The sequence below is a fragment of the Cervus elaphus genome, chromosome 13, assembly GCF_910594005.1.
Source record: "Cervus elaphus chromosome 13, mCerEla1.1, whole genome shotgun sequence".
Taxonomy (NCBI): Eukaryota; Metazoa; Chordata; class Mammalia; order Artiodactyla; family Cervidae; genus Cervus; species Cervus elaphus.
The window spans coordinates 69469860-69493086 of record NC_057827.1 but is presented as its reverse complement, the minus strand read 5'-3'; the positions used below and the strand labels follow the sequence as shown (position 1 = coordinate 69493086).

At 48.6% G+C, this 23227-nt stretch overlaps 2 protein-coding genes and 1 non-coding gene across 3 annotated transcripts; 2 read left to right on the top strand and 1 right to left on the bottom strand.

The window, feature by feature from the left end:
* Window positions 1–2806: 2806 nt before the first annotated feature.
* LOC122706859 (ras-related protein Rap-2c-like) lies at window positions 2807–4521 on the top strand. Its single transcript, XM_043922376.1, has one exon. It carries the CDS (start codon window positions 3268–3270, stop codon window positions 3868–3870), a length of 603 nt encoding a protein of 200 aa, XP_043778311.1. The 5' UTR covers window positions 2807–3267; the 3' UTR covers window positions 3871–4521.
* Window positions 4522–6586: 2065 nt separating this feature from the next.
* Window positions 6587–6659, bottom strand: TRNAE-UUC. Its single transcript has one exon. It is a non-coding gene; the product is annotated as a tRNA-Glu (tRNA).
* A 5214-nt stretch (window positions 6660–11873) lies between these two features.
* LOC122706440 lies at window positions 11874–13590 on the top strand. The gene is made up of 3 exons (XM_043921569.1): window positions 11874–12125; window positions 12582–12782; window positions 13292–13590. Exons 1-3 carry the CDS (start codon window positions 11874–11876, stop codon window positions 13586–13588), a joined length of 750 nt encoding a protein of 249 aa, XP_043777504.1. The 3' UTR covers window positions 13589–13590.
* The last annotated feature ends 9637 nt before the right edge of the window (window positions 13591–23227 follow it).

The window sequence follows — 23227 nt, the reverse complement described above, 5'->3', positions numbered from 1 at the left end:
TTTAAAAGCAAATAGAACTGAATCAGTCTTTTATGCACTAGACTGGTACTCTGGGTCCACTTTCTTGTCCTAGTCATGGCTACAGCAACCATCTGGCTGTGTGGGTAGAGCCTGGCCGCCACTTGCCTCAGCTGCACTGCACACCCCTGGGTCTCTACTGCTGCTGCTTGGGATGCTTCCGGAGTTCACTCAACCTCCCGGGCACATGTGCACCCCAGAAGAGGGAGTTTGCAGGGCAACCCTGGAGCCGTGTAGAATGGGTGCCAGTGGATACATGCCTCCCGGGCTTCTGTGCCTCAGTGGACACTTCTGACATCCTACATGTTTTCTCAAGTACTCCACAGCAGTAACACGAGAATACACGTGGTCTGGGATTCCCCGCACCTTCCCCGTTTCTCTCTTCCAGGGCCTCCATGCTGGACCCCAGTGATCACTTCCAAAAATAAACTATTTGCCCACTAGACCAAGTCCCATGTCATAGATTCTGCTTCGGAAGGGAATCTGAATTAAGAGAGTTAGTACCAGAAGAGGCTGTAGAAAGCAAAACTTAGGGGTAGAATTCTAAGATACATCACACACCCTTCAAACCCATGGTAGAGCCCTTATGCTGGTGGTGAGTGAGCCGGTGATGAGCTCTGGCCTGTGGCACAGTTATAATGACTTGCTAGGGGTGGATTAGGATGTGATTCAGGTGGAAGGGGAAGCATGGGCCTCCATGCTGGCAGTGGAACTTTAACTGCATTGAGGCAATGGTAATAAGATGGACGGGGCTGGCTGACTTTTGTTTAGGGTTTTCAAAGCCTCAAATAATAATGACAGGCTCAAACCAGCCAACTGTCAATTTAAGGCACTCTGTGAATGTCCGTTAGTCTCACGGCAGCCTGAAGAAACCCTTACCTCCTGTAGGCACAGGGCGCTGTACGGTGAAAGCTAGTCCGGGTTTATTCACATCTCTGAATAATGTTGGTTCTATTTCTCTCTTCAACCATGTTTAAACTTCTATTTAACCTATCAATGGGTGTTTTGTGTTAAGTAACATAATAAATTATTATGTTTTCCATTTCTAGAAGGTTTGTTGTTGTTCGGTCGTTAACTTACCGTCTAACGCTTCGCGACCCCGTGGACTGCAGCACAGCAGGCTTCTCTGTCCTTACCATCTCCTGGAGTTTGCTCAGATTCAAATCCATTGAATTGGTGATGCTATCTAGCCACCTCATCCTCTGCCGCCCTTTTCTCCTTTTGCCTTCCATCTTTCCCACTATCAGGGCCTTTTCCAATGAGTCGGCTCTTTGCATCAGGTGGCCAAAGTATTGAAGGTTTTTTTTGGTGGTGGGGGGGAGGTAAGGGTAGAATCTCTTTCAAATTACTTGACCATAGTTTATAGTCTCTTGTTCCTTGCTCATATTTTTAAGCTTTTCTTTTAAATCTTTAAACATATGTAATTATTTTGTATGTCTGATAACACTCATATCCGCAGGTTTCTGGATGTGATTTTATTGTCTGGTGTTTCCAACGGCTGTCACTCAGAGTGAAGTTTTCCTCATGTGTTTTGTGACTTGTTTTGACCGTGAGTTGCCTAAGTTCCCTGAAGTTATCCAAGAGGAGTTGTTGAAACCTGTGTGGAACTTGCATTTCTCCAGAGAATATTTACAGCTTGTCCTTTTAAAAAATTTTTAGTTATGTTATCCTGCAGTCAGAAAATAAGTCTTGTAATATCTGTTTAGAAATCAAGTTGTCTGTTTTAATGAGTATACAATTAATATTATACACTAAGGATGTTCTGTGCTATTTATAGAAAAGCACATTCTGTCACTGACCGCACACAATGAAGTGCAAGATGTCTTACCGCCACTTAAACTTTGAGCCTGTGCTGCCAGGGAGGCAGGAAACTCCAGCTCCCGCGGTCTTGGGGTGCTGCCGCGGTCTTGGAGTGCAGCCCCTCAGGCCGCACTGGAATGAGGGAGATTCATCAGTACCCCAAGCCTAGGGGGAGGGGCTGTCTCACCTCCACTTCTGGCCCAGGCCTGCAGGCCTCCTGCAGGCCTCCGGCACCTGTGGGTGCTTGCAGCAGACAGTGGGCGGGGCTCACTCAGGTGTGCAATCCCAGGCCTTCCTGCCTGCCCCCACTATCCCCGGACAACCTTTCTCCTCTGACATCAAGGAACAGCAAGACGGGTTGTGTAGCTGGAATGGAAGCTTGGAAATGACTGGGGCAGGGGAATCAGAACTGGGGAGCCCCTTTAGATGACCCCAAAGCACAGATGCCGAGGGCTTTCCCTGCCCGCCTGCTGCTGGGTGAATGGGTACCTGCTTCCATTGTCTGGGTTGGGATGGAGTTATGTGATCTCTACTCTAAGGCCAGGAGGGTGCAACATGAAGCCAGGAGGGTTTGAGTGGGGGAGTGAGATGTGATGAACGTTTTATAAAGTTCTGGACTTTATAAAAGTTGAACTCTGGACTTGGCTCAGTGACAAGAGGGGGCTGGGGGGCCCCGAGGGAAGAAAGGGAGGGCATGAGGGGCCCAGGCCGCAGAATGGGTGCCAGGAGGGAGTGACGTGGGACCCTCGGCCTGAAGCTCCTTCACACGCTCTCTCTTCCCTGGGGTCCCCCAGGCCTGGAGAGGGGCCGCGGCGGCACGGTTCCCCAGGCCTGACCTTGAGTGAGGCCAGTCTGGCTTCGGGCCACGAAACTGGATCTGAAATGTGAAGAAATGCGGCTATTTCCCGGTTGACGTGGAAGGGATCCGGTTACCATTTGCTCTGGGACGGAAGGGGTTCTCCTCGGAGGGAGGGTAGGGAGCCGGGGCTGAGGGAGGGGTCCCCGCCCGCCCGCGGGGTCCTGGGGAAAACGCAGCGGGGCCGGGTAGCTCGGACCAAGCGGAGACTGAAGCCCGGGCGGCGCGGCCGGTGGGCGAGGCCGGCGCCGGACCGCCCGGGCCGGGGGCGGGGCAGACGCTGCGCGGGGCGCAGGAACTGGGGCCGGCGGAGGGGCGCGCGGGGCCCCCGGCCTGGGGCGGGTGGCATCTGAGCCGCAGGGGGCAGAGCCGGGCCGGGCGGGGCGGGCTTGGGCACAGAGGGGCTAGCTTACCCCTGCCCGGGCCGGAGCCCGCGCCCGGGCCCCCGGGTCCCGCCCCTCCCCGTCGCCCCTCCCTCCCCGGCCCCCTCGCCCCTCCCTCCCCGGCCCCCCGCCCCTCGCGGCCCCCGCCAGGCCGCGGCCTCCGCGCGCCATTCCTGCCGCTGCGCGTCCCGCCAGCCGCGCGCTTCGGCCATGGCGGGCCTGGGGCTGCGACCGGCCAAGGGCTACCGAGTGGTGCTGCTGGGCAGCGTGGCGGTGGGCAAGACGGCGCTCGCCACGCAGTTCGCCTGCGGCAGCTTCCCGGAGCAGTGCGAGCCGTCGGTGGAGGAGCTCTTCAGCAAGGTGATCGAGGTGAACGCGGCGCCCGCCCTGCTGGAGATCGTGGACACGGTGGGCGCCGAGCACCTGGTCACCCTCAAGGACCTGTACATCAAGAACAGCGACGGCTTCGTGGTGCTCTACAGCGTCTGCAGCGAGGCCTCGTTCGAGGCGGTGCGGCCGCTGCGCGAGCGCATGGGCCGGCTGCGGGGGCCCAAGGCCGTGCCTCTGGTGCTCGTGGGCACCAAGGCCGACCTGGACGCCCAGCGCCAGGTGCTGACGGCGCAGGGCCGCGCGCTGGCCCGCGAGTGGCGGTGCCCGTTCCTGGAGGTCACGGCCAAGAGCAAACTGATGGTGGACCAGGTGTTCACGCAGGTGGTGCGCGAGATGGAGGCCCTGGCCCCGCCCGAGGAAGTGGTTCCAGCGGTCCCCACCAACGCGCAGGAGACGTGGCCGTCGGAAAGATTCATCGGCTGACGCGCGGCGGTTCCTCTTGCCTGTATTCATCGCTTTTCGTGATTTCTGAAGCTCCCTTTGCTCCTCTGCCTTTTTAAAGAAAGTTATTCAGCTGTAAACAAGTGGTTACTTCTATATATTGACTCAAATCCGTGCCTCAGACTGTCCACAGAGCTTCTTAAATATTTGTCGAGAACTTTGCAACTGTATTTACTTCTGACAGTGCTGGGAGGAGAAACCAAAAATCAATTTTTTACCTCCTGTATGAAGAAAGGCTACCCTTTTCTTCAGTGGAATTTGTTACAGGATTTTTGTTTTGGTGATAATTAACACCTTCCAGTGTCATCTGACGTTTGATATTGATTGAGGAACATGAACTGAAGTTTCAGCTTTCCATTCCATGAGGCTCTGATGTGTTTCCCTCTCATTTACAGCCTTGAATTGCAGTAGTATTTTGCTCTCTGCGTACTTCTAAATATAGTTATGACATACATAGCCATGGTTTGAAAGGGATACTGTATACTCTGGGAGGGGAAAATCAACTGTGTACTCGGGCAGAGATAGCTCAGCTCTGCCTTCAGTTTTCTAATTGACACCTAGTTGATTTCTACATCTGTCGATCTGTGAATATATGTGTGTCGATAAAGTGAAAATAAAATGACTTTAGAAGTCGATAGTTTTTGATATTTGTCTTTCTAGAACTTAAGCTACAGTTCCTAAAGTTTCCGTACACCATATCTTTGGTTTTCAGTTATTTTCCAGGACAAGTTAGTTACTAGAGTGAAAATGGGCCCACCTCTTTCTCCGTTTCTGCAGAAGTGCTTTCGACTGCAAGTTTTTTATTCTTGTCTCTGGCCAGAGTCAGATATGTTGTCTGAATACCTGCCTAGTTTAACACCAGTACTGAAATAAAAACAAAACATGAAGAATCTTTTTGCATAGTTTTCACGTAACAGTAGAGATCTTTCTTGCACTGGCTTAATTCAAAAAATTGGTCTTTGATATGAGTTGCTTGTGTTTATTTGCACAAGTTAGTAATTTTACCTCCCCCACTGCAACAAATTTTAAAAATTTAGGAACCTAGCTTAGCCATTTGAAGTGAAAGTCGCTCAGTCGTGTCCTACTCTTTGTGATCCCATGGACTATACAGTCCATGGAATTCTGGCCAGAATACTGGAGTGGGTAACTGTTCCCTTCTCCAGGGGATCTTCCCAACTTAGGGACTGAGCCCAGGTCTCCCACATTGCAGGCGGATTCTTTACCAGTTGAGCCCCCAGGGAAGCCCATAGCCATTTGAACATCTAAGGAAAAAATAAAACAACAAAGCTCTGTGCCTGTGGTCTAAAATAATTCCATTAAAGGAAAGTTATAGAGTGGCGGTTACACTAGGCTCTGGGTGTTATATTTACATTGTATATGATATTTGATCAGAAGAATGGATTTTAACGCACACAAAAATATTTTAGAACCTCACAGTGCCTGAGAACTAGTTTACCCGGAAGAGGCGGCTAGGCCGGGACCTCCCCTGTCTTTTACTTCTTTCTCTTTCCCCTGGACATTGGGGATGGGGTGGCTGGGTGCTTCCTTTTGAGCCTTGAAACACAGCTAGCCCGCAGCTCGCCTATGACCCTCTCTCCTGGGGTCACTGCTCCGGGCAGTGTTACCTCACACCCTCTTCCGGAACCATCATTTCTCCAAGGGGATGGTTTGGACACAGGGAGGGGGGAGGGGTGGGCAGTCAGGAAGCCTCTCCTGGCCTCAGCTTGGTCTGACGCTGCCCCCTCCTCCTGCTGAAGCAGAGGTGAAAACCCAAGACACTTCCCTGACCAGATGTGGGCTGCACAGAGAAAGCCCGGGTGGTGGGGGGAGCCGGGGGGAGCCGGGGGAGTGGGAAGGTGAACAGCAGTCCCCACCCAGCCCTGAGAGCTGGCCCCCCAGGACTGGAAGTAGACAACCCCTTAGCCTTGCCTTTCTGACTCCACTTGCTTATGCTGAGGCCTCTGGGGAGGTTTTGTGTCCCTGGATCCCGGGCCCTCTGGATATCAGGCCTGATTCAAGAAAAAAATTCACAAACAGCCATTTCTTTCTTTAAATTACTAGACTCTTCTCAGACTACCACTCAGATCCAGGTGTCTGGCTTAGAGGCCAGGGGCGTTCCTAACTGACTGGTCATAACCAGTTAACACGAACGACCGGGCCCATGTGATGAGCTCAAGTGACCGCAGGAGTAAGTATGAAGCAGCTTACCGGGTGTATATGCACGCACACACACACAACTGAAGACCCACACCCTGATTTTCTTTCTCTTCCTGCATTTCTAATTTCTGATTTATTTCTGCTCCTTATCAGCTGCCTGCAGTCACTCTGGCCTCGGTGAGTAAGCCAGTGGCCGACACGACCCCTCGTCAGGGTGCTGTGTACCGGAAGCGCTGTGCCCAGCTGAGGGACCCTGACGCTGTGGCCGCCTGACTTGCCATCCGGAAAGGGGTGCTCAGATCTCCAGCCCTTCACGTAAGACTGGGTTGTAGACTGTGCCCGCTCAGTATAACTGGAGAGTGCGAAGCTGGTTTCCAAAGAGGACAGAATCGTCACTCACCCACAAGAAGGGCAAGTGCTTCTGAGTCTCCAAGCGCCCCGCCACTTGGGGCAGATCTTTTTCTTGCCGGTGTAGTATGGTTTCAGTTTGTGTTATTCAGATTGCGGGTGATGCAAGTTTTTTGTTTTTGCAGGATCTCACTTCCCTAACCAGGGATCGAACCTGGGCCCTCAGCAGTGAAAGTGCCAAGCCCTAACCACTGGACCACCAGGGAACTGCTGATGCTGAGATTTCTTTCGGGGATTTTTTTCCTATATTTCAGCCGTGCCATGTGGCATGCGGGATCTTAGTTCCCAACCAGGGATCAAACCCTTGCCCCCTGCACTGGGAGTCTGGAACTCTAGCCATTAGACCAGGGAAGTCCCTCTTTGCCCATTTTTGAATCAGGTTATTTTTCCATTGTTAAATTTTAGGAGGTCTCTATATATTCTGGATGTCAATTTTGTGTCAGGTATGTGATTTGCAAATAGTATTTCCCATTCTGTGGGTTGCCCTTTTACTCTGTTGATAATGTATTTTGATGCACAAAATTCAAATTTTTTCATGAAATCCAATTGTCTAGCTTTTCTTTTGTTGTCTGTGACTTTGGTATCATTTCAAAGAAATCACTGCCAAATTCAAAGTTTCCAGGTTTTGACATATGAAAACATAGGTTTATGACTAGTCTATACCTTTGGTCTATATTTTGTCTTTTATGCGGGTACTGTACTGTTCTGGTTACTAAAGTATTGTAGCAGTTTTGAAACCAGGAAGTTTGTCTTCCAGCTTTATTCTTTTTCCAGGTTGCTTTGGCTGTTTGGGATCCCTTGACACTCCATATGAATTTTACAATAAGTTTTTCTATTTCTGAAAAGATGTCATTGGAATTTTTATAGGGATTGCATTGAATCTGTGGATTGCTTTGTGTAGTATTGATATGTTAATGATATGAGGTCTTCCAATCATAAACATGGAATCCATTTATTTGTGTCTTTTAATTTTTTAGCAATAGATTGTCATCTTCATTGTACAAGTCTTTTCACCTCCTTGGTTAAGTTTGTTTCCAGTACTTTACTCTTTCTGATGGCATTGTAAATGGAATTGTTTTCTTAATTTCCTTTTTGGATTGTTCATTGTTAGTGTATAGAAATGCAACTGATTTCTGTCCATTGACTTTGTATCCTGCCGCTTTGTTGAATTTACCACTTCTAACAGTTTTGAGTTGTTTTTCTTTTGTGGAATCTTTACCGGTTTCTCCACATAAGATCATCTGAGCAGAGATATTCAACTTCTTCCTTTCCAATTTGGGTGCCTTTTATTTGTTTTACTTGCCCTAATTGCTCTGGCTAGGATTCCAGTACAATGTTGAATAGAAGTGGTGAAAGCAGACATCTCTGCCCTGTTCCTGATCTTAGAGGAAAAGTTTTCAGCCTTTCATCTCTGAGTATAATGTTCACTGTGGACTTTTATATATTCAATTTCTATTACATTTAGCTAATTTCCTTCTATTTCTAGTCTGGTGAGTGTTTTCTTTTGTGAAAGGGTTTGAATTTTGTCAAATTATTTTTTTGGCATCAATTAAATGTGGTATATACATTGATTTTATTTTTTTTAATTTTGTCTACACTGGGTCTTTGTTGCCCTGGGCATGTGGGATCTTAGTTCCCCAACCAGGGAATGAACCCACACCCCCTGTGTTAGAAGGATGGAGTCTTAACCACTAGACCACCAGGGAAGTCCCACATGGATTAATTTTTGTATGTTGAGCCGCTCATGCATTCCAGGAATAAATTCCTCTTGCACATGGTGTATAAGACTTTTTATGTGTTGTTAAATTCTCTTTGCTAGTATTTCATTGACAACATAGTTGATTTTTTCCCCCAGTTTTATTGAGATATATTTGACACAGAACATTGGGTAATGTTGTACACTGTAACATTGTGTAAACATTAATGGTGTACAATGTGATGGTTTGATACACATATATATTATCAATACAAAATGCTTAACACAGTTCAGTTAGATAACACATCCTTCACCTCCCATGATTATAATTTTTGTTGTTGTTGTGATAAGAACATTAAAGATCTACTTTCCCAGCAACTTTGAGTATGATTTTTATCCTCTATTCCCTATCCATTTCATGGGTTCTTTCCTGTCAGCCCAGACCTTGGCTGATTAGAGTTCTTTACCCAGTAGAAAGACCCAAGCATTCATTCCCAAAGGATTCACGCGCTCAGTAGGTTTTTGCCACTTTTTGGTTGATACCGCTTTATGATAACCTTTTACGACTGGAACAGAAATACCAAGAGGCATCTCAAAGAACCCACTTGGTCTCTGGGTACAACAGTTAGAGTAAGCTCCTCCACCACCCCTTGGCTCCCAAACTCCTGTATTCTGACTTTGGGGAAAACAGCACCAAATATGAGCCCCTGATTAAAGAATACGCCAGAAGCCGTAAGATGGAGCCCCATCCTCTCCGAGTACAGTCTCCCAGCTGGTGCTGCCCTTGTCTTCAGAGCCTGTCCCACCTTCCCATCAGGCCAGCTACTTGCGGGTGAGCGAATAGACATAGGACCATTGCGCTCCATGGGCATGGCCTATTACTTTGTTTCTTCTGCTGTAAAATCAATCCTCTGGTCATAGAAATGTTCTGCGGGTACCAGGAAGGTCTACAAGGCACCCTGCAGACCTGTGATGTGGTGCTGGCAGAAGCATTAGAGGCAGGGAAGACAAAGCCATATCCAGAATAAACGTCTGCCCCAGGGGCGGCGAACAGCTGCTCCTTCCACAATGGGGGAAATCGAATGTCATGGACTTTCCACCAAGTGAGGAGTGTTCCCTTGGAAGATGACACCATCATAGGGGCTCAGTGTTGGTCTCTGCTGTAGGCAGGTTAGATCCTCGATGGTGATGAAGCCACATCAGATGTTTTGAGGCAAAGTCCATGATGCGGGGCCCATTAGTAGCCTCCATCCCTGCAGCTTCGGTTTTTTCGTGCACGGGCCCATTGAAGAAGCGCCTGGGGGGACGGCTAAAGCGGCTGAAAGGCACAGGACAGACTGTCTTGCCCAACTGATTCTTGACAGCCTCCTCTGCAGAGGTGCGTGAGGGTGGGTATTCACATGCGGTAAAGTACCTTCACACTCGAGGGAGGTCCAGCCTCATTTCTCTTCCCCAGGTCACCCCATTACCAGTCTTCCAATCTTGTTTTTTCCAACTCTTTGATGGTCCAGCCCAACCCATTAGCAACTGTCCATTAATCAAATGTAGAGCCATACTTCTAGCCATCTTGCAGTCCAGGCAAAGTGGTTAACAACCCGGTGCTTGAATGCTTGAAGTGAAGACCACAGGGAGGCTTTTCCTTCAACACTCTCCTTTAGGGTCACCTCTAGGTGGGACGTAGGGCAGCAGCCATCCACTTCTGGACCATCTGTAAACCAGGAGCGAGGTTTTCCCTCCTCAATCAACTAGTCATAAGGCCCTCCCCATGAGGCCACAGGTCTGGACTGTGGGTGGGAGACCAGGCAGCCGGAGGAGGTAAGAGACACAGCCTATGAGCAGATGTTGACAGACTCCTGAGGTACGTGGTCTACCTTTAAAGGCACCGAGGACCACGATTTGACCAAACGTCCTGCGGTGGCAGCACAGGGTCACCAGCTTCCCGGCCCGCAGAGATGCACACTTACGCCTGCGTGCCGGCCTGGCCCTCGCAGCGGCACCGCGGTGGCCTCCCGCTGAGCAGAAACAAGTTCACAGACCGTGACCGATGTGGATCAAGACAAAAAAAAAAGTGCTCTGTAATCAGGTCCAAACACAGACAAAAGTGTGAATACTTTCAAAGCCACAAAAAATGATCAAACACTCTCTACTCTTCGCTACTATGATGAATGCTTCTTTACCAAACACAGGCTTCCCTTCTTGGAGGTGAGTTGTTATGATATTCAAGCATGTAATCTCCCCCACTTCCCCACAGCATTTAATCCAGAGCAAAGCCCTGCTTCCGATTCAACTTTCACTGAAACCACGTCATACAAGCCCATAACCAGCTGAAGCTGTGCTGAAGCTGAAGCTCCAATACTTTGGCCACCTGATGTGAAGAATGGACTCATTGGAAAATGTCCTGATGCTGGGAAAGACTGAAGGCAGGAGGAGAAGGGGACGACAGAGGATGAGACAGTTGGATGACATCACCCAGTGGACTCACACTCACTCACATCAACTCAATGGACATGAGTTTGAGCAAACTCTGGGAGACAGTGAAGGACAGGGAAGCCTGGTGTGCTGCAGCCCATGGGGTTGCAAAGAGCCTGACAGGACCGAGTGACTGAACAACAACAAAACCGCCTCATGTAAGGCTATAACCAACTGAGAAACTTCATGGCTCCCAGGTGTGTGTTCCCCTTACTGCAACTGCAGAGTAAAGTCACCTTTTCTTCTTTGGTTATGCCTCACAGCATGTTGGATCTTATTACTAGTTCCCAGACCAGGGATCGAACCCGTGCACCCTGCAGGGGAAGTGCGGAGTCCTAACCTCTGGTCTGCCAGAGGAGTGCCCAGAGAAAGGCCAACTTGTTTGGTGATAGGTGTGCTCTGTGGTCTTTAGCTGGAGGGCAGCCACACCACCCATTACCACACCACCCACACCTGTGGGGATAAGGCCACATCATTTGTGGCAGCCAAGCATGTGGCCATCAGGGTGCAGGGAGCAGAACCACTGCAGATAATCTAAGCGAGGCTGACAGCAGACACAAGGCTCTGGACTGGGCCTCTGAGAACCACTTCCAGAGGTGGGGGTGGGGTTCCACCCTCTGGCTCTGCCTCCAGAGTCAGGAGTCTGCCAAACATCCAGAGCTGCCATCCTAGGCTGTGGCAGCCAAAATAGATGCCCCTGCGGCTGCTGTCCCTGCCGTCCCTGCCTGCCACCGCCCAGGCAGCTGGGAGGAGGCATCAGAATCTGCCCACCCCTTCTCCATCTTGCTTGTCAGCAGAAAAGAGCAGAGAGCAGCAAGGACATGGCCTCCGCCCCCTTTCCCCCTCCAAACCTCCTGGAAGATCACAGTTGGCTGACTCCAATTTCCAAGCAGACCTGGGTGGGAGGAAGTGGAGACAGGCAGCCGCAGCAACTCCCCCAGTGTGGCCTCGAGCAGCTGTGCGGCCCATTTCCAGATTTCTCTTTCTTTCTCTCTCTCAAAGGAAACCATACTTTTGTGTTTAGCCCCACAGGGTCCCCACTACAGACTGGCGGAGGGAGGAGCCGGAACCCCGCTGTGGTCTGAGTCTGGGACTCTGACTGGGGTTCGAAAGCAAGAGCCAAGTATCAAAGATGGCAGAGGGGTTCCTGGGGCTCCCTGGGAAAGGTGGGCCCGCCCTGACCTGTCGGGGGCGGGGGGCCAGGCGGGCAGTGTGGGGGCCCCTTGTCAGATGGCCTCTGGTGAGATGCGGGCAGATGCTCAGTCCCAAAGGCATAAAGGCCCCCGAGTCGTCGGAGGGCATCTTGGGGAGGGACAGCACTGGCGCGCTGAGGAAGCCCACGACGGGGGGCGGGGGGCGATCCCTTCAGATCCCATCCCCGGCCTGGGTGAGTGAACCCCCGGCCTCCCGGACGGGCCTCTGGCGCCTTCCTGGAACCTCAACCCGAGAGGTCGGGCTTCCTGGGGAGCGGACACCAGAGCGCAGCCTCCCCGAGGTCCTGTTACACGTGCGTGTTGTGAAGTCACACTCGGCTAGTTAATGAGGCCCGCCTGCATTCCAGGGACGGCCGCAGACCGCGGGGGAGGACGCCACCGAGTCGGACTGGGAGACCTGGGGCTAGGGTTGGCGGCCGGGGGCGGGGCGGCCGGGGCGGCGCATTCCTGCGGGTGGAGGCGGGCCCCGCGGTCCTGCGGGCTGACCACGCCTCCCTCCCGGACGACCACGCCCACCAACGACCACGCCTCCCTCCCGATGCCCACGCCCTATTAATAACCACGCCTCTCTCCTGGATGACCGCGCCCCATCGGGGTGACACGCCTCCTTTCGGGGTGTTCACATCCAGCGATAACCCCGCCCCCGCCCAGGTGGCCACGCCTCCCACCAGGCTGCTGACCCGCCTGCGCCGGACCCGGGCGAGGCTGCGCAGAATCCACTTATATGGAAACTTGGTACTTGTTCCTAGATCGCGGTCTGCTGTGCCGGGAGGCCCGGACGCAGGAAGACCCGGCGGCCGTGGGCCGGGAGGCAGGGGGCCGGCGGGTCACTAGGGGCCCCTGGACACTGGTTCTCGCCGGGCGTTTGTGCTGCGGCAGCGGAGGGGACAGCTCTGGGACGAAGACGCACGTGGGTGGCAGGGAAGGAGCCTCTCAGGGCAGCGACTTCGGTGCGTCCTGGGTGACTTGGAGGGAGGGGCGTGCCCACTGGAGGACGTCCTTACTGTCGGTGTAAGGTGACCCCGCCAGGAAGTGGGGAGAGAGGCCCACCCACTCTCGTGGGAGGAGGGCAGTGAGCCTTTTGGTTTCCAAGGCTTCAAAACAGAGTCCAACCCCTGGGAGGGAGAGGACACCAAGGAACCTCAGAGCCCGCCCTGCGTGGGGTTGAGAACTGAGCTCTTTGGTCTTGTTTTTGAGGCAGGTAGTGAGATAAAAACTATCACCTTATTTATATGAGGGACTTCCCTAGTGGTCCAGTTGCTAAGACTCAGCTGCTCCCAGTGCTGGAAACCTGTATTCCACTCCTGGTCAGGGTACTAGAGCCCACATGCCGCAACTAAAGAGCCCCTGAACCGAAGAGTGGGTGCAGCCAAATAAGTAAATAAATTTATTTTAAAAGAATAAAGCGTTCTCGGGCTGGCGGCTAGGCCCGCACTTCCCTAACCTTCGAACCCCGCAGATGCCGGTGGCCGTGGGTCCCTATGGACAGTCCCAGCCAAGCTGCTTCCACCGCGTGAAGATGGGCTTCGTGATGGGTTGCGCCATGGGTATGGCGGCGGGGGCGCTCTTCGGCACCTTTTCCTGTCTCAGGATCGGAATGCGGGGTCGGGAGCTGATGGGCGGCATCGGAAAAACCATGATGCAGAGTGGCCATCGGGGTGGGCATCCGGTGCTAATCAGGGCAGTGGTTGCCCACAACATGCACCCCCTCCCATCAGTTCCATCCCATGTGTACTATAATAAAGCAAGTCTTTGAGTTAAAAAAAAAAAAAAAAAAAAAAGAATAAAGCCACGATCACTTTTAATAGAGCTGTTCTTCACAAAGTTATATAATTGTTACAGATCAAACTACTGTTGTGAGATTTGTTTGGGGTTTATTTTATTTCGAAGCACGTGGTCCCTACAGCTGATGAAGTAGAGAAGCCACAAACCAGCACAAAGGGCAACTTTTTAAAACAAGCGAAAAAGAAAGCCTCCCTAACGCTGCAAAAGGTAAAAACTTTGAGAAAAGAATTCCCCATATACCACTATGAAAAACCAGAATCTAAAAAAGGACTTAGGTTTGATAGGTTTTCTGTTCCAAAGCTGATGCTACTTTTAAGATATTCAAGAGCTCAGATTGAATAGAGGGATCAGCTAATACCTTTTAAAATATATTTGAAAATTTTGTTTTTTTTAATGTTTTGCCAAAAGTTTTTACTTTGTTTTAGGTTTGAAGGGTTCGTTAACAAAAGAAACCACATTTTTTACAGAAGACTATTTGATTTAATCTCAATATACAGTCGTTAAAGGAAAAGAAATAGAAACAGTAGAAGTAACAGCATATACATCACTAAATTGGGTCAACAACCTACATCCAGACTTAACAGTGCTGGGAAGTCCCTTCTTAACAGCCATCTGTAGTCCCAACTGGGAAAGGATTCTGGGTGGTGTGTCCACCCACCAGTGAAACTTCCAGTCGCCATTTGGGGGGCTCCTGCTTATATTCTCAGGCCACAAATGGGATATCATCATCAGTTTGCAGGACAAAAATGCAGCTCTGTTCTTTTCTTTAACCTTTACAATGCTGTTTGTTTTACCTAGTGAGTCATAGGATTTCTTAGACCCTGGGGGCTGGCCAGGCCCTCAGGAACTTAAGAGATCTAAGGTGCTGCTTGACTTGCTGGTAACAAGTGGTGTGCTTGCAGGCAGACGTGTAGTCCAGGCAGCATCCAGGCAAGGTCTGAAGTGGGTCAGAGGCCTGCTTCCCTACATCTTTTAAAAACAAATATTTATTTGTTTATTGTTATTTTTTAATTTACTTTGCTTCACCAAGCCTTAGTTGTAGCATGTGGGGTCTAGTTCCCCGACCGGGGATCGAACCCAGGCAACCTGCATTGGGAGCACAGTCTTACCCATTGGACCATGAGGGAAGTTCCTCTCCTACTTCTAAAGCCTAAACAAGACTACCTCCATTTTAATTTCCCTAACGGTTTCTCATTACATAGATTTTGCCCTTCCTCTGAACAGAATTCTTGGGAAAGGAGTTAAAAAGTAAATGTGCTAACAATTTGTTAACAGCCTTAAAATAAAATTCATTCAGACAAATGTAAAATCACTTTATTTGTGCTCAATTTACTGATGCAGGTGTCTCCTGAGACTAAAAGTTACAAAACTGGCAGACAGAGCTCAATTCTTGGGTCTGGGTACACAATTAATATCCCTGCAATGCGGGAGCCTTCTCCAGGCATTCCTACGGAGATCATAACTATATTTGGAGCGATACAGAAAGGGCCACAGCTGCAGTTCAGGGCTGCAAACAAGCTTTCAAATATGTGGAACTTCAGTGAAAAATTAACTATAACTCTCAGAGTGTGTTCTGCATGTTATCTCATCTATGCAGCCGTGTCCTACTGTGCCTCCCCCACCAGGAAGCGAAGTGTCAAAGCATGAATATGCCAGACAGGGAGAAAATTTGTAGAGAAGTAACCACTACTTTGAGGCTCAATTAGTCTCCATTTTTACTTTCTTTGTGTGTTAGTCGCTCAGTTGTGTCCAACTCTCTGCAACACCATGGACTGTAGCCCGCCAGGCTTCTCTGTCCATGGGATTCTCCAGGCAAGAATACTGGAGTGGGTTGTCATTCTCTTCTCCAGGGGATCTTCCCAACCCAGGGATCGGACCCAGGTCTCCTGTATTGCAGGAAGATTTTTTACTGTCTGAGCCAGTAGGCTAAAGGCATTAATCTGGTAATTCTGAGCTCAAAAATTTACTCATTACAAATATAGAATGTGATTCAGAAAATCATTTATATTTTTAAACACTATCCCTTGCATTTAGGCCATTATGAAAATCTTAGAAAGCTAACGGGCTGATTGATAGGGACCAGATTTCACATTGATGGGAGCAAATGAGCACCCCTGTTCTCTGCCCATGATCTTGGAGGCCAAGGCATTGGCACAGGCCAGTCCTCTACCCAGCCAGTACCAAGGCCCCCATCTGGGGACACTCAGGTTGTGGCACAGGACCTCACTGTAGCTTCCAACGCAGGCTAGTCTCCGCCTCCAGCTGGGTCTGAGTGCACACCTGGTCCACCTGGGCCTCGCTCTCTGCTGTGACCTCCAGGCCTCAGCAGTGTCCCTAGCAGGCCAGTGTGTGCCCTGCGGTCAGCCCCTCAACTCCCCTGCTGAGGCCTCCACTATCGCCCACTGAGCTTGCCAAGGTCTACTGGCCCTCCAAGGCATGAAGGGTTCATGGAATTCTATACTCTGTTAAACTACCATTCAAAAATGAGAATAAAGTGAAAATATTTTCAGAGAAACAAAAATTGAAAGTGTTAGTAACAGACTGTGACTGAAGTATGCACTTTAGGAAAAAAGCAACTGGACCTGGAATGAGGATTTAAGAAGAATGATGAACAAAACAGATGAGGCAAGACTCAGAGAAGTCAGTGAAGGAATGAGTCTGGATGACTTCATTATTTCAACCTAATAGACAACAGCATATGCACCCCAGTTGCAGAAAGTGAAAAGGAACTAAAGAACCTCTTGATGAGGGTGAAAGAGGAGAGTAAAAAAGCTGGCTTAAAACTCAACATTCAAAAAACTAAGATCACAGCATCTGGTCCTATCACTTCACAGCAAATAGATAATGGAAACAGTGGCAGACTTTGTTTTCTTGGGCTCCAAAATCACTGCAGACTGTAACTACAGCCATGAAATGAAGACACTTGCTCCTTGTAAGAAAAGCTATGACAAACCTAGATAGTATATTAAAAAGCAGAGACATCACTTTCCCGACAAAGGTCTGTCTAGTCAAAGCTATGGTTTTCCCAGTAGTCACGAAAGCTGAGCTTTCGAAGAAGTGCTGCTTCTGAACTGTGGTGCTAGAGAAGACTCTTGAGAGTCCCTTGGACTGCAAGGAGATCAAACCAGTCAATCAATCCTAAAGGAAATCAACCCTGAATATTCATTGGAAGGACTGATGCTTAAGCTGAAGCTCCAATACTTGGGCCACCTGATGCAAGCTCTAATACTTTGGTCACCTTTTCCAGCTGACTCGTTGGAAAAGACCCTGATGCTAGGAAAGATTGAGGAAAAGAGGAGAAGGGGGCAACAGAAGATGAGAAGGTTGGATGGCATCGCTGGCTCAGTGGACATGAGTCTGAGCAAACTCTGGGAGACAGTGAAGGACAGGGAAGCCTGGCATGCTGCAGTCCATGGGGTTGCAAAGAGTTGGACACGACCTAGCGACTGAACAACAACAGCAAAGAGAAATGGTTTTTAAAATGATTTCCCTCATGAAACAAAAACAAGATGTTATAAAAAAGGAATACTAGGGACAAAAACACTTAGAAATGAAAGATATGATGATGGCAGAAAGAAAAATGCAATGTACAGACTAGAAGATAAAGTCGAAGATCTCTCCCAGAACCACAAGGATAAAAGGTCAACAACTAGAAAAAAAGTAGGAGAAAGGAAATTAACAGAGAACCCAGAAGATCCAACATACGAATAACAGGTGATCAAAAAGGCTACAATAAAGAAATCAGAGCTCATAAAGAAATAATACAGGAAAGTTTTGCAGAGCTGAAGGACCCAAGAACCCCCACCAGTGTTCCACCCAAGGAACACTGGGGATGAACAAATCTCACCAAGGTGTGGGGATCACAATGGTCTCTGGCTTCCCCTTGCACCAACAACCAGCCGACATTCAAGTCCGGCCTTCAAACTTCTGCAGGAAAATGACTTTTAACCTAGAATTCAATACCCAGGTAAACTGCCATTCAAATATGAAGGAAGAAAAGGCATCTTCAGACAGTTTAGTTCTCAAAAAAATTTCTCTCTGATGGACTCTTTCCAGGGAAGCCACCAGAACATAGGACATAGGGTCCCAGAATCCCCATTCAACAGAGGAAGAGACACAGAAAGAATTCCCATAAGGAATGAAGAGAAATCCCAGGATGGCAGCTAAGCAGCAGGCCTAGAGAAGACACAGCCTCAACTGGAACAGGAAAATGAAAGGCTCTACAAGGGCTGAATAAAACTGCAGATGGTGCCTGCAGTCATGAAATTAAAAGACACTTGCTCCTTAGAAGAAAAGCTATGACAAACATACACAGCATTTTAAAAAGCAGAGACATTACTTTGCAGACAAAGGTCCATCTAGTCAAAGCTACGGTTTTTTCAGTAGTCATGTATGCATGTGAGAGTTGGACCATAAAGAAGGCTGAGCTCCAAAGAATTGATGCTTTTGATCTGTGGTGTTGGAGGAGACTCTTGGGAGTCCCTTGGACTGCAAGGAGATCCTAAAGGAAATCAGTCCTGAATATTCATTGGAAGGACTGATGCTGAAGCTGAAACTCCAATACTTTGGCCACCTGATGCGAAGAACTGACTCATTTGAAAAGACCCTGATGCTGGGAAAGATTGAAGACGGGAGGAGAAGGGGACCACAGAGGATGAGATGGTTGGATGCATCATGGACTCAATGGACATGAGTCTGAGCAAACTCTGGGAGATGGTGAAGGACAGGGAACCCTGGCTTGCTGCAGACCATGGGGTCACAAAGAGTCGGACACAACTTAGCAACTGAACAACAACAACAAAGATATGGGGAAAAGACATGAGCTTCCATGCTCTTTCCCAGACCCCTGGCCAGCTTTGGGAGTGGTCTCAAAGGTCTGGTGCCTCGGAATTGCCTGGATCGCCGGTAACATGGAGCTGTAGCCCGTGGCTTTGTTCTCTTCGGTTACCTGGTCCACCCCAGAGTTGGAGAAATATTTTCTATAACACAGTTTTAAACTTATTTCACTCTACTTGAGAGTGTAATAGTTCTTTAGACATTTTATGAATTCCACATCTAAGTGGTTTCCAATAGTTTGCCTTTTTTTTAGCAGTTTAAAATCACCGTTGTGTTTTTACCTAGAGTCCATGAGCATTCCAGTGACTAATTCCTCAAAGAAGATGTGATATATAGATAGATTCTTTGGAATCTAAAAAAAAAAAGTGATACAAATGAACTTATTTACAAAACATAAATAGACCCACACACATAGTAAACAAACTTATGGTTGCCAAAGGAGAAAGGTATATGGGAGGGATAAATGAGGAGTTTAGGATTAGCAGACACACTACTATATATATAAAATAGATAAACAACAAGGTCCTACCATATAGCTCAGGGAACTAGATTCAACATTTTGTTATAATTGATAATGGAAATGAATCTAAATATGTATTAAATATATATATATCTAAATAGCTATATATCTGAATCACTGATGTACACCTAAACTAACACAACTTTGTAAATGAACTACACTTCAATTAAAAAAAAAGAACTCACCGGATAGACCAAGGCCGACCGAAGGCTTGTTTTCCAGTGATTTGATCAGTAACAGTTCTGAGTTGACTTTTAGGACCTGGACCAGATGTCCCCACGAAGCAAGGTGGGGGTGATGGGAGCTTTTAAAAGAGGAGACGCCCCAGCTGTTGGTGGTGGCTGGCATTTTTCTCCCTGTTGTCAGCCCCAAGCACTGAGCAATTCCTGCTCCCGGGGTCTCCCATGCTGGCGGCTATCCCAGAGGAAACAGGGTCTTCAGCGGAACGAACTGTTCCTCAGTCCCTAACAGCATCCAAGGATGTGACAGTTTCTAAGGAGAGCCAGACCCTACAGATGTTAAAGTAAGATTTTATTAGTAAGCGGAAGTATGATATATATGTAAGATATATTGAAATCCTAAATGTACAGCTGGAAACGTTTTCATAAAGTCAGCTCCTCCTGTAATCAGGACCCCAGAAGCCCACGTCGGAACTGCTCACATCTCTGTTGGATCCTCAGCTTGAGTTTCCAAGACAAGGCACGTGGCTTTAGCTTGAATCGCAAGCTGACTTGAAGCTGGCCCTGGGTCCGAGTTACAGAGGAGACTTTCTAAGTATTCAGGGCTCGGGCCAGGACAAATGTCTTCCGTGCCACCCTTAGATGGAGTTCCCCGCCTCAGCCCACCCTCCCATCGAGAGTCCAGTCCTTCCTGGTCTTGGAGTCTCAGTGCTAACCTCGCCCAGGTCCTGGCCTGCTCTCCCATCTCTCGCGGCTGTTGAAATGGAAAGGTCTTGGTGTCCCGGCCGAGCAAACAGCCCCAGGGCCTGTGGCAGCAGGGCTACCCAGCATGCTGGTTGTCAGTCTTTTTCATTTTTGGCCAATGGACTTTTCTCTTTACTAGGATACTGATTAAGGATTAAAGGACTTTTGTTATAGTTCATCCAAAAGTTCTAAATGTTTCCCTCAGGAAACTTCCTAGGGACCCCAACCCCCCTGGATTCTGGGATGGCACGTGGCCCAGGCCTTGCCATGTTTGCCTGTATGCTGTGTCTGGATGGAAGCCCTTTGGCAGAGGAGCCTGGGGATGGGGGAGTCCCCCTGTGCATGGTCACTGGGGCCCCCCAGCCCCAAACCTGCCCTTTCTCTCTGCAAATGCCAGCAGCTCCACTGTCCATGCTCCACTGCTTGTGAGTCTGCAGAATTTCACGAATGCACTTAAAGCCTTGTCTGCTGGTTGCACTAGCACAGCCCCAGCTGGGTGAGACGTGGAGACCCTTCCCCACAATTCCCCAGCAAGCCAGGAGCCCAGGTTTCAGGCCTCGGGAACTCATGAATCAACAAGGTCTTTGGACAAAGCTGTAGCTGGAGAAGCTCACAGCAGCCCAGGAGGCAGGTCCAAGGGAGCGGCCCTTGAGGGGGTCTGTTTCATCGTCCGACATCAAGGACTTATCCTTCTAGGCCACGTGAGTCATCAGAATCCCCGTGGGCAGGGCCAGGGTGCCAACCGCCCCAGCCTCACCCGTGGGCTGTTCTGATTCAGTGGCTGCCTGGGCCTAGTTCTGGGCCCTGGAGAAGCCCCTGGGGTTCTGGAGCACAGCCCAGCACTGGGCCCCTGCAGCAATGAGCAGCCCCGGGGTGTTTCCAGGGGCTGAGGGTGAACGCAAAACCACTGAGTCATTTCTTCAGGTCTCCCATGCTCCTGGCACCCAGGGGGAAGGGAGAGAGCCTGACTTCAGGCAGAAGTTGTCTTTGCAAATCTCCAGGCCGTGGCCACACACTCTGTGACATGTGCAAGCGGTGGAATTCAGTTGGTGGTGAAGAGTTCCACCTCCTAGTGTCTGGTTTTTGTTTTGTTTTGTTTTTAGCTCTGAAAACTTGAAAAACTGGTTAGAAAGAAAACTTGTCACTGTCTCATCTTCCTTTTGAAGCAGAAGTCATCAGTAATGTCTTCCAGTTAAGAGTTGAACAGACTCAATTCAAATTTTAAAAGACAGGTTCCCAATACCGTTTAAAATTGCACCAAAGACAAAAAACTAAGGAGGTGAAAGGCTTATATGCTGAGAACTATAAAATATTAATAAAGGAAACTGAAGATGATTCAAAGAATGGAAAGATATCCCGTGCTCTTGGATTGGAAGAATTAATATAGTTAAAATGACCATGCTGCTCAAAACAATCTATAGATTTATTGTGATACCTATCAAATTACCCATGACATATTTTACAGAACTAGAACAAATAATCGTAGAATTTATATGGAATCATAAAAGACCCAGAATTGCCAAAACAATCCTGAGGAAACAGAACAAAGTAGGAGGCATAACTCTCCCAGACTTCAGGCAATACTACAAAGCTACAGTAATCAAAATGGCATGGTATTGGCCAAAAACAGACATATGGATAAATGGAAGAGAATAGAGAGCCCAGAAATAAATCCAGACACCTCTGATCAATTGATCTTCAACTAAGGAGGCAAAAATATACAATGGAGAAAAAGACTGTCTCTTTAGCAAGTGGTGCTGGGAAAGTTGGACAGTTGCATATAAATCAATGAAGTTAGAACACTCCCTCATACTACACAAAAAAATAAACTCTAAGTGGCTTAAAGACTTAAATGTAAGACAAGACACCATAACACTCCTCGAAAACAACATAGACAAAACATTCTCTGACATAAATTGTACAATGTTTTCTTAGGTCAGTCTTCAAGCCAATAGAAAGAAAAGCAAAAATAAGCAAATGGAACCTAAGAAATTTGCAAGCTTTTGCACAGCAGAGAAAACTGTAAACAAAACAAAAAGACAGTCTACAGACTGGGAGAAAATATTTGAAAATGACGCAGCCAACAAGGGCTTAATTTCCAAAATACATAAACAGCTCATACAACTCAACAATGACAAAAACCAAATAACCCAATTGAGAAATGGGCAGAACTAAATAAACATTTCCCCAAAGAAGACATACAGATGTTCAACATTGCTAGCTATTACAGAAAAGCAAATCAAAACTACAATGAAGTAGCTTCTCATGCCAGTTAGATTGGCCACTATTAAAGTCTACAAATAACAGATGGTAGAGAGGGTGTGGAGAAAAGGGAACCCTTGTACAAAAACTCAGCAGTGGCCGCAGGACTGGAAAAGGTTAGTTTTAAGATGGTAGGCGCTGAGAGAGGGCATCAGAGGGCAGACAGACTGAAACCAGGTGGCCAAAGTATTGGAGCTTCAGCTTCAGCATCAGTCCTTCCAGTGAATATTCAGGGCTGATTTCCTTTAGGACTGACTGGGTTGATCTCCTTACTGTCCAAGGGACTCTCAAGAGTCTTCTCCTGTGTGTGTGTGTATCTGAATCACTTGCTATATAGCAGAAATTAACACAACGTTGTAAGTGAACTAGAATTAAAAAAAAAAAAAAAGAAGACAGACTCCCAGACTCTATTTAAAAACAGGCTGGCTTCTCTGGTGATGCAGTAGTTAAGAATTCACCTGCCAACTTGGGGCACACAGGTTCCATCCATGTTCTGGGAAGATTACCCCACGCCTCGGAGCAGCTAAGCCTGTGCACCACAACTCTTGAGCCCACTCTGTAGAATCCACAAGCCTCACTGCTGATCCCACAACCACTGAAGCCCAAGGGCCTGGAGCCCCCGCTCTGCAACAAGAGCAGCCACTGCGACGAGAAGCCTGAGCACCGCACCTGGAGAGGAGCTGCCGCTCACTGCAGCTAGAGAAAGCCCGCCCAGCAACGAAGATCGAGAGCCGCCAAAATGCAAAAATCAATAAAACCAGTAAATAAATCTTTTCAGGAAAAAAAAAAAAAACAGGCAAGAGGACATCTCACCTTATTTAAGATGGAAGAGCAAGGACCAGGTTTGTGCTCTGACCTAAACCCCCGAAAACCTCAACAAAGCTAGCAGACAACAGCTTTTGACACTGGGCATCACGCCGTCAAGGACCACAGAAAACGAGGGAGGTGCGCCCTCTGCTGTACAAGGGAGTACTGTCTGGAGTATTTCCAGGACAAGATGCAAGGACGGGACCCAGCATCTCCTGAGGGGAGTCCAGGGAACCACACCGTCGGAGCCCACAGGGCAGAG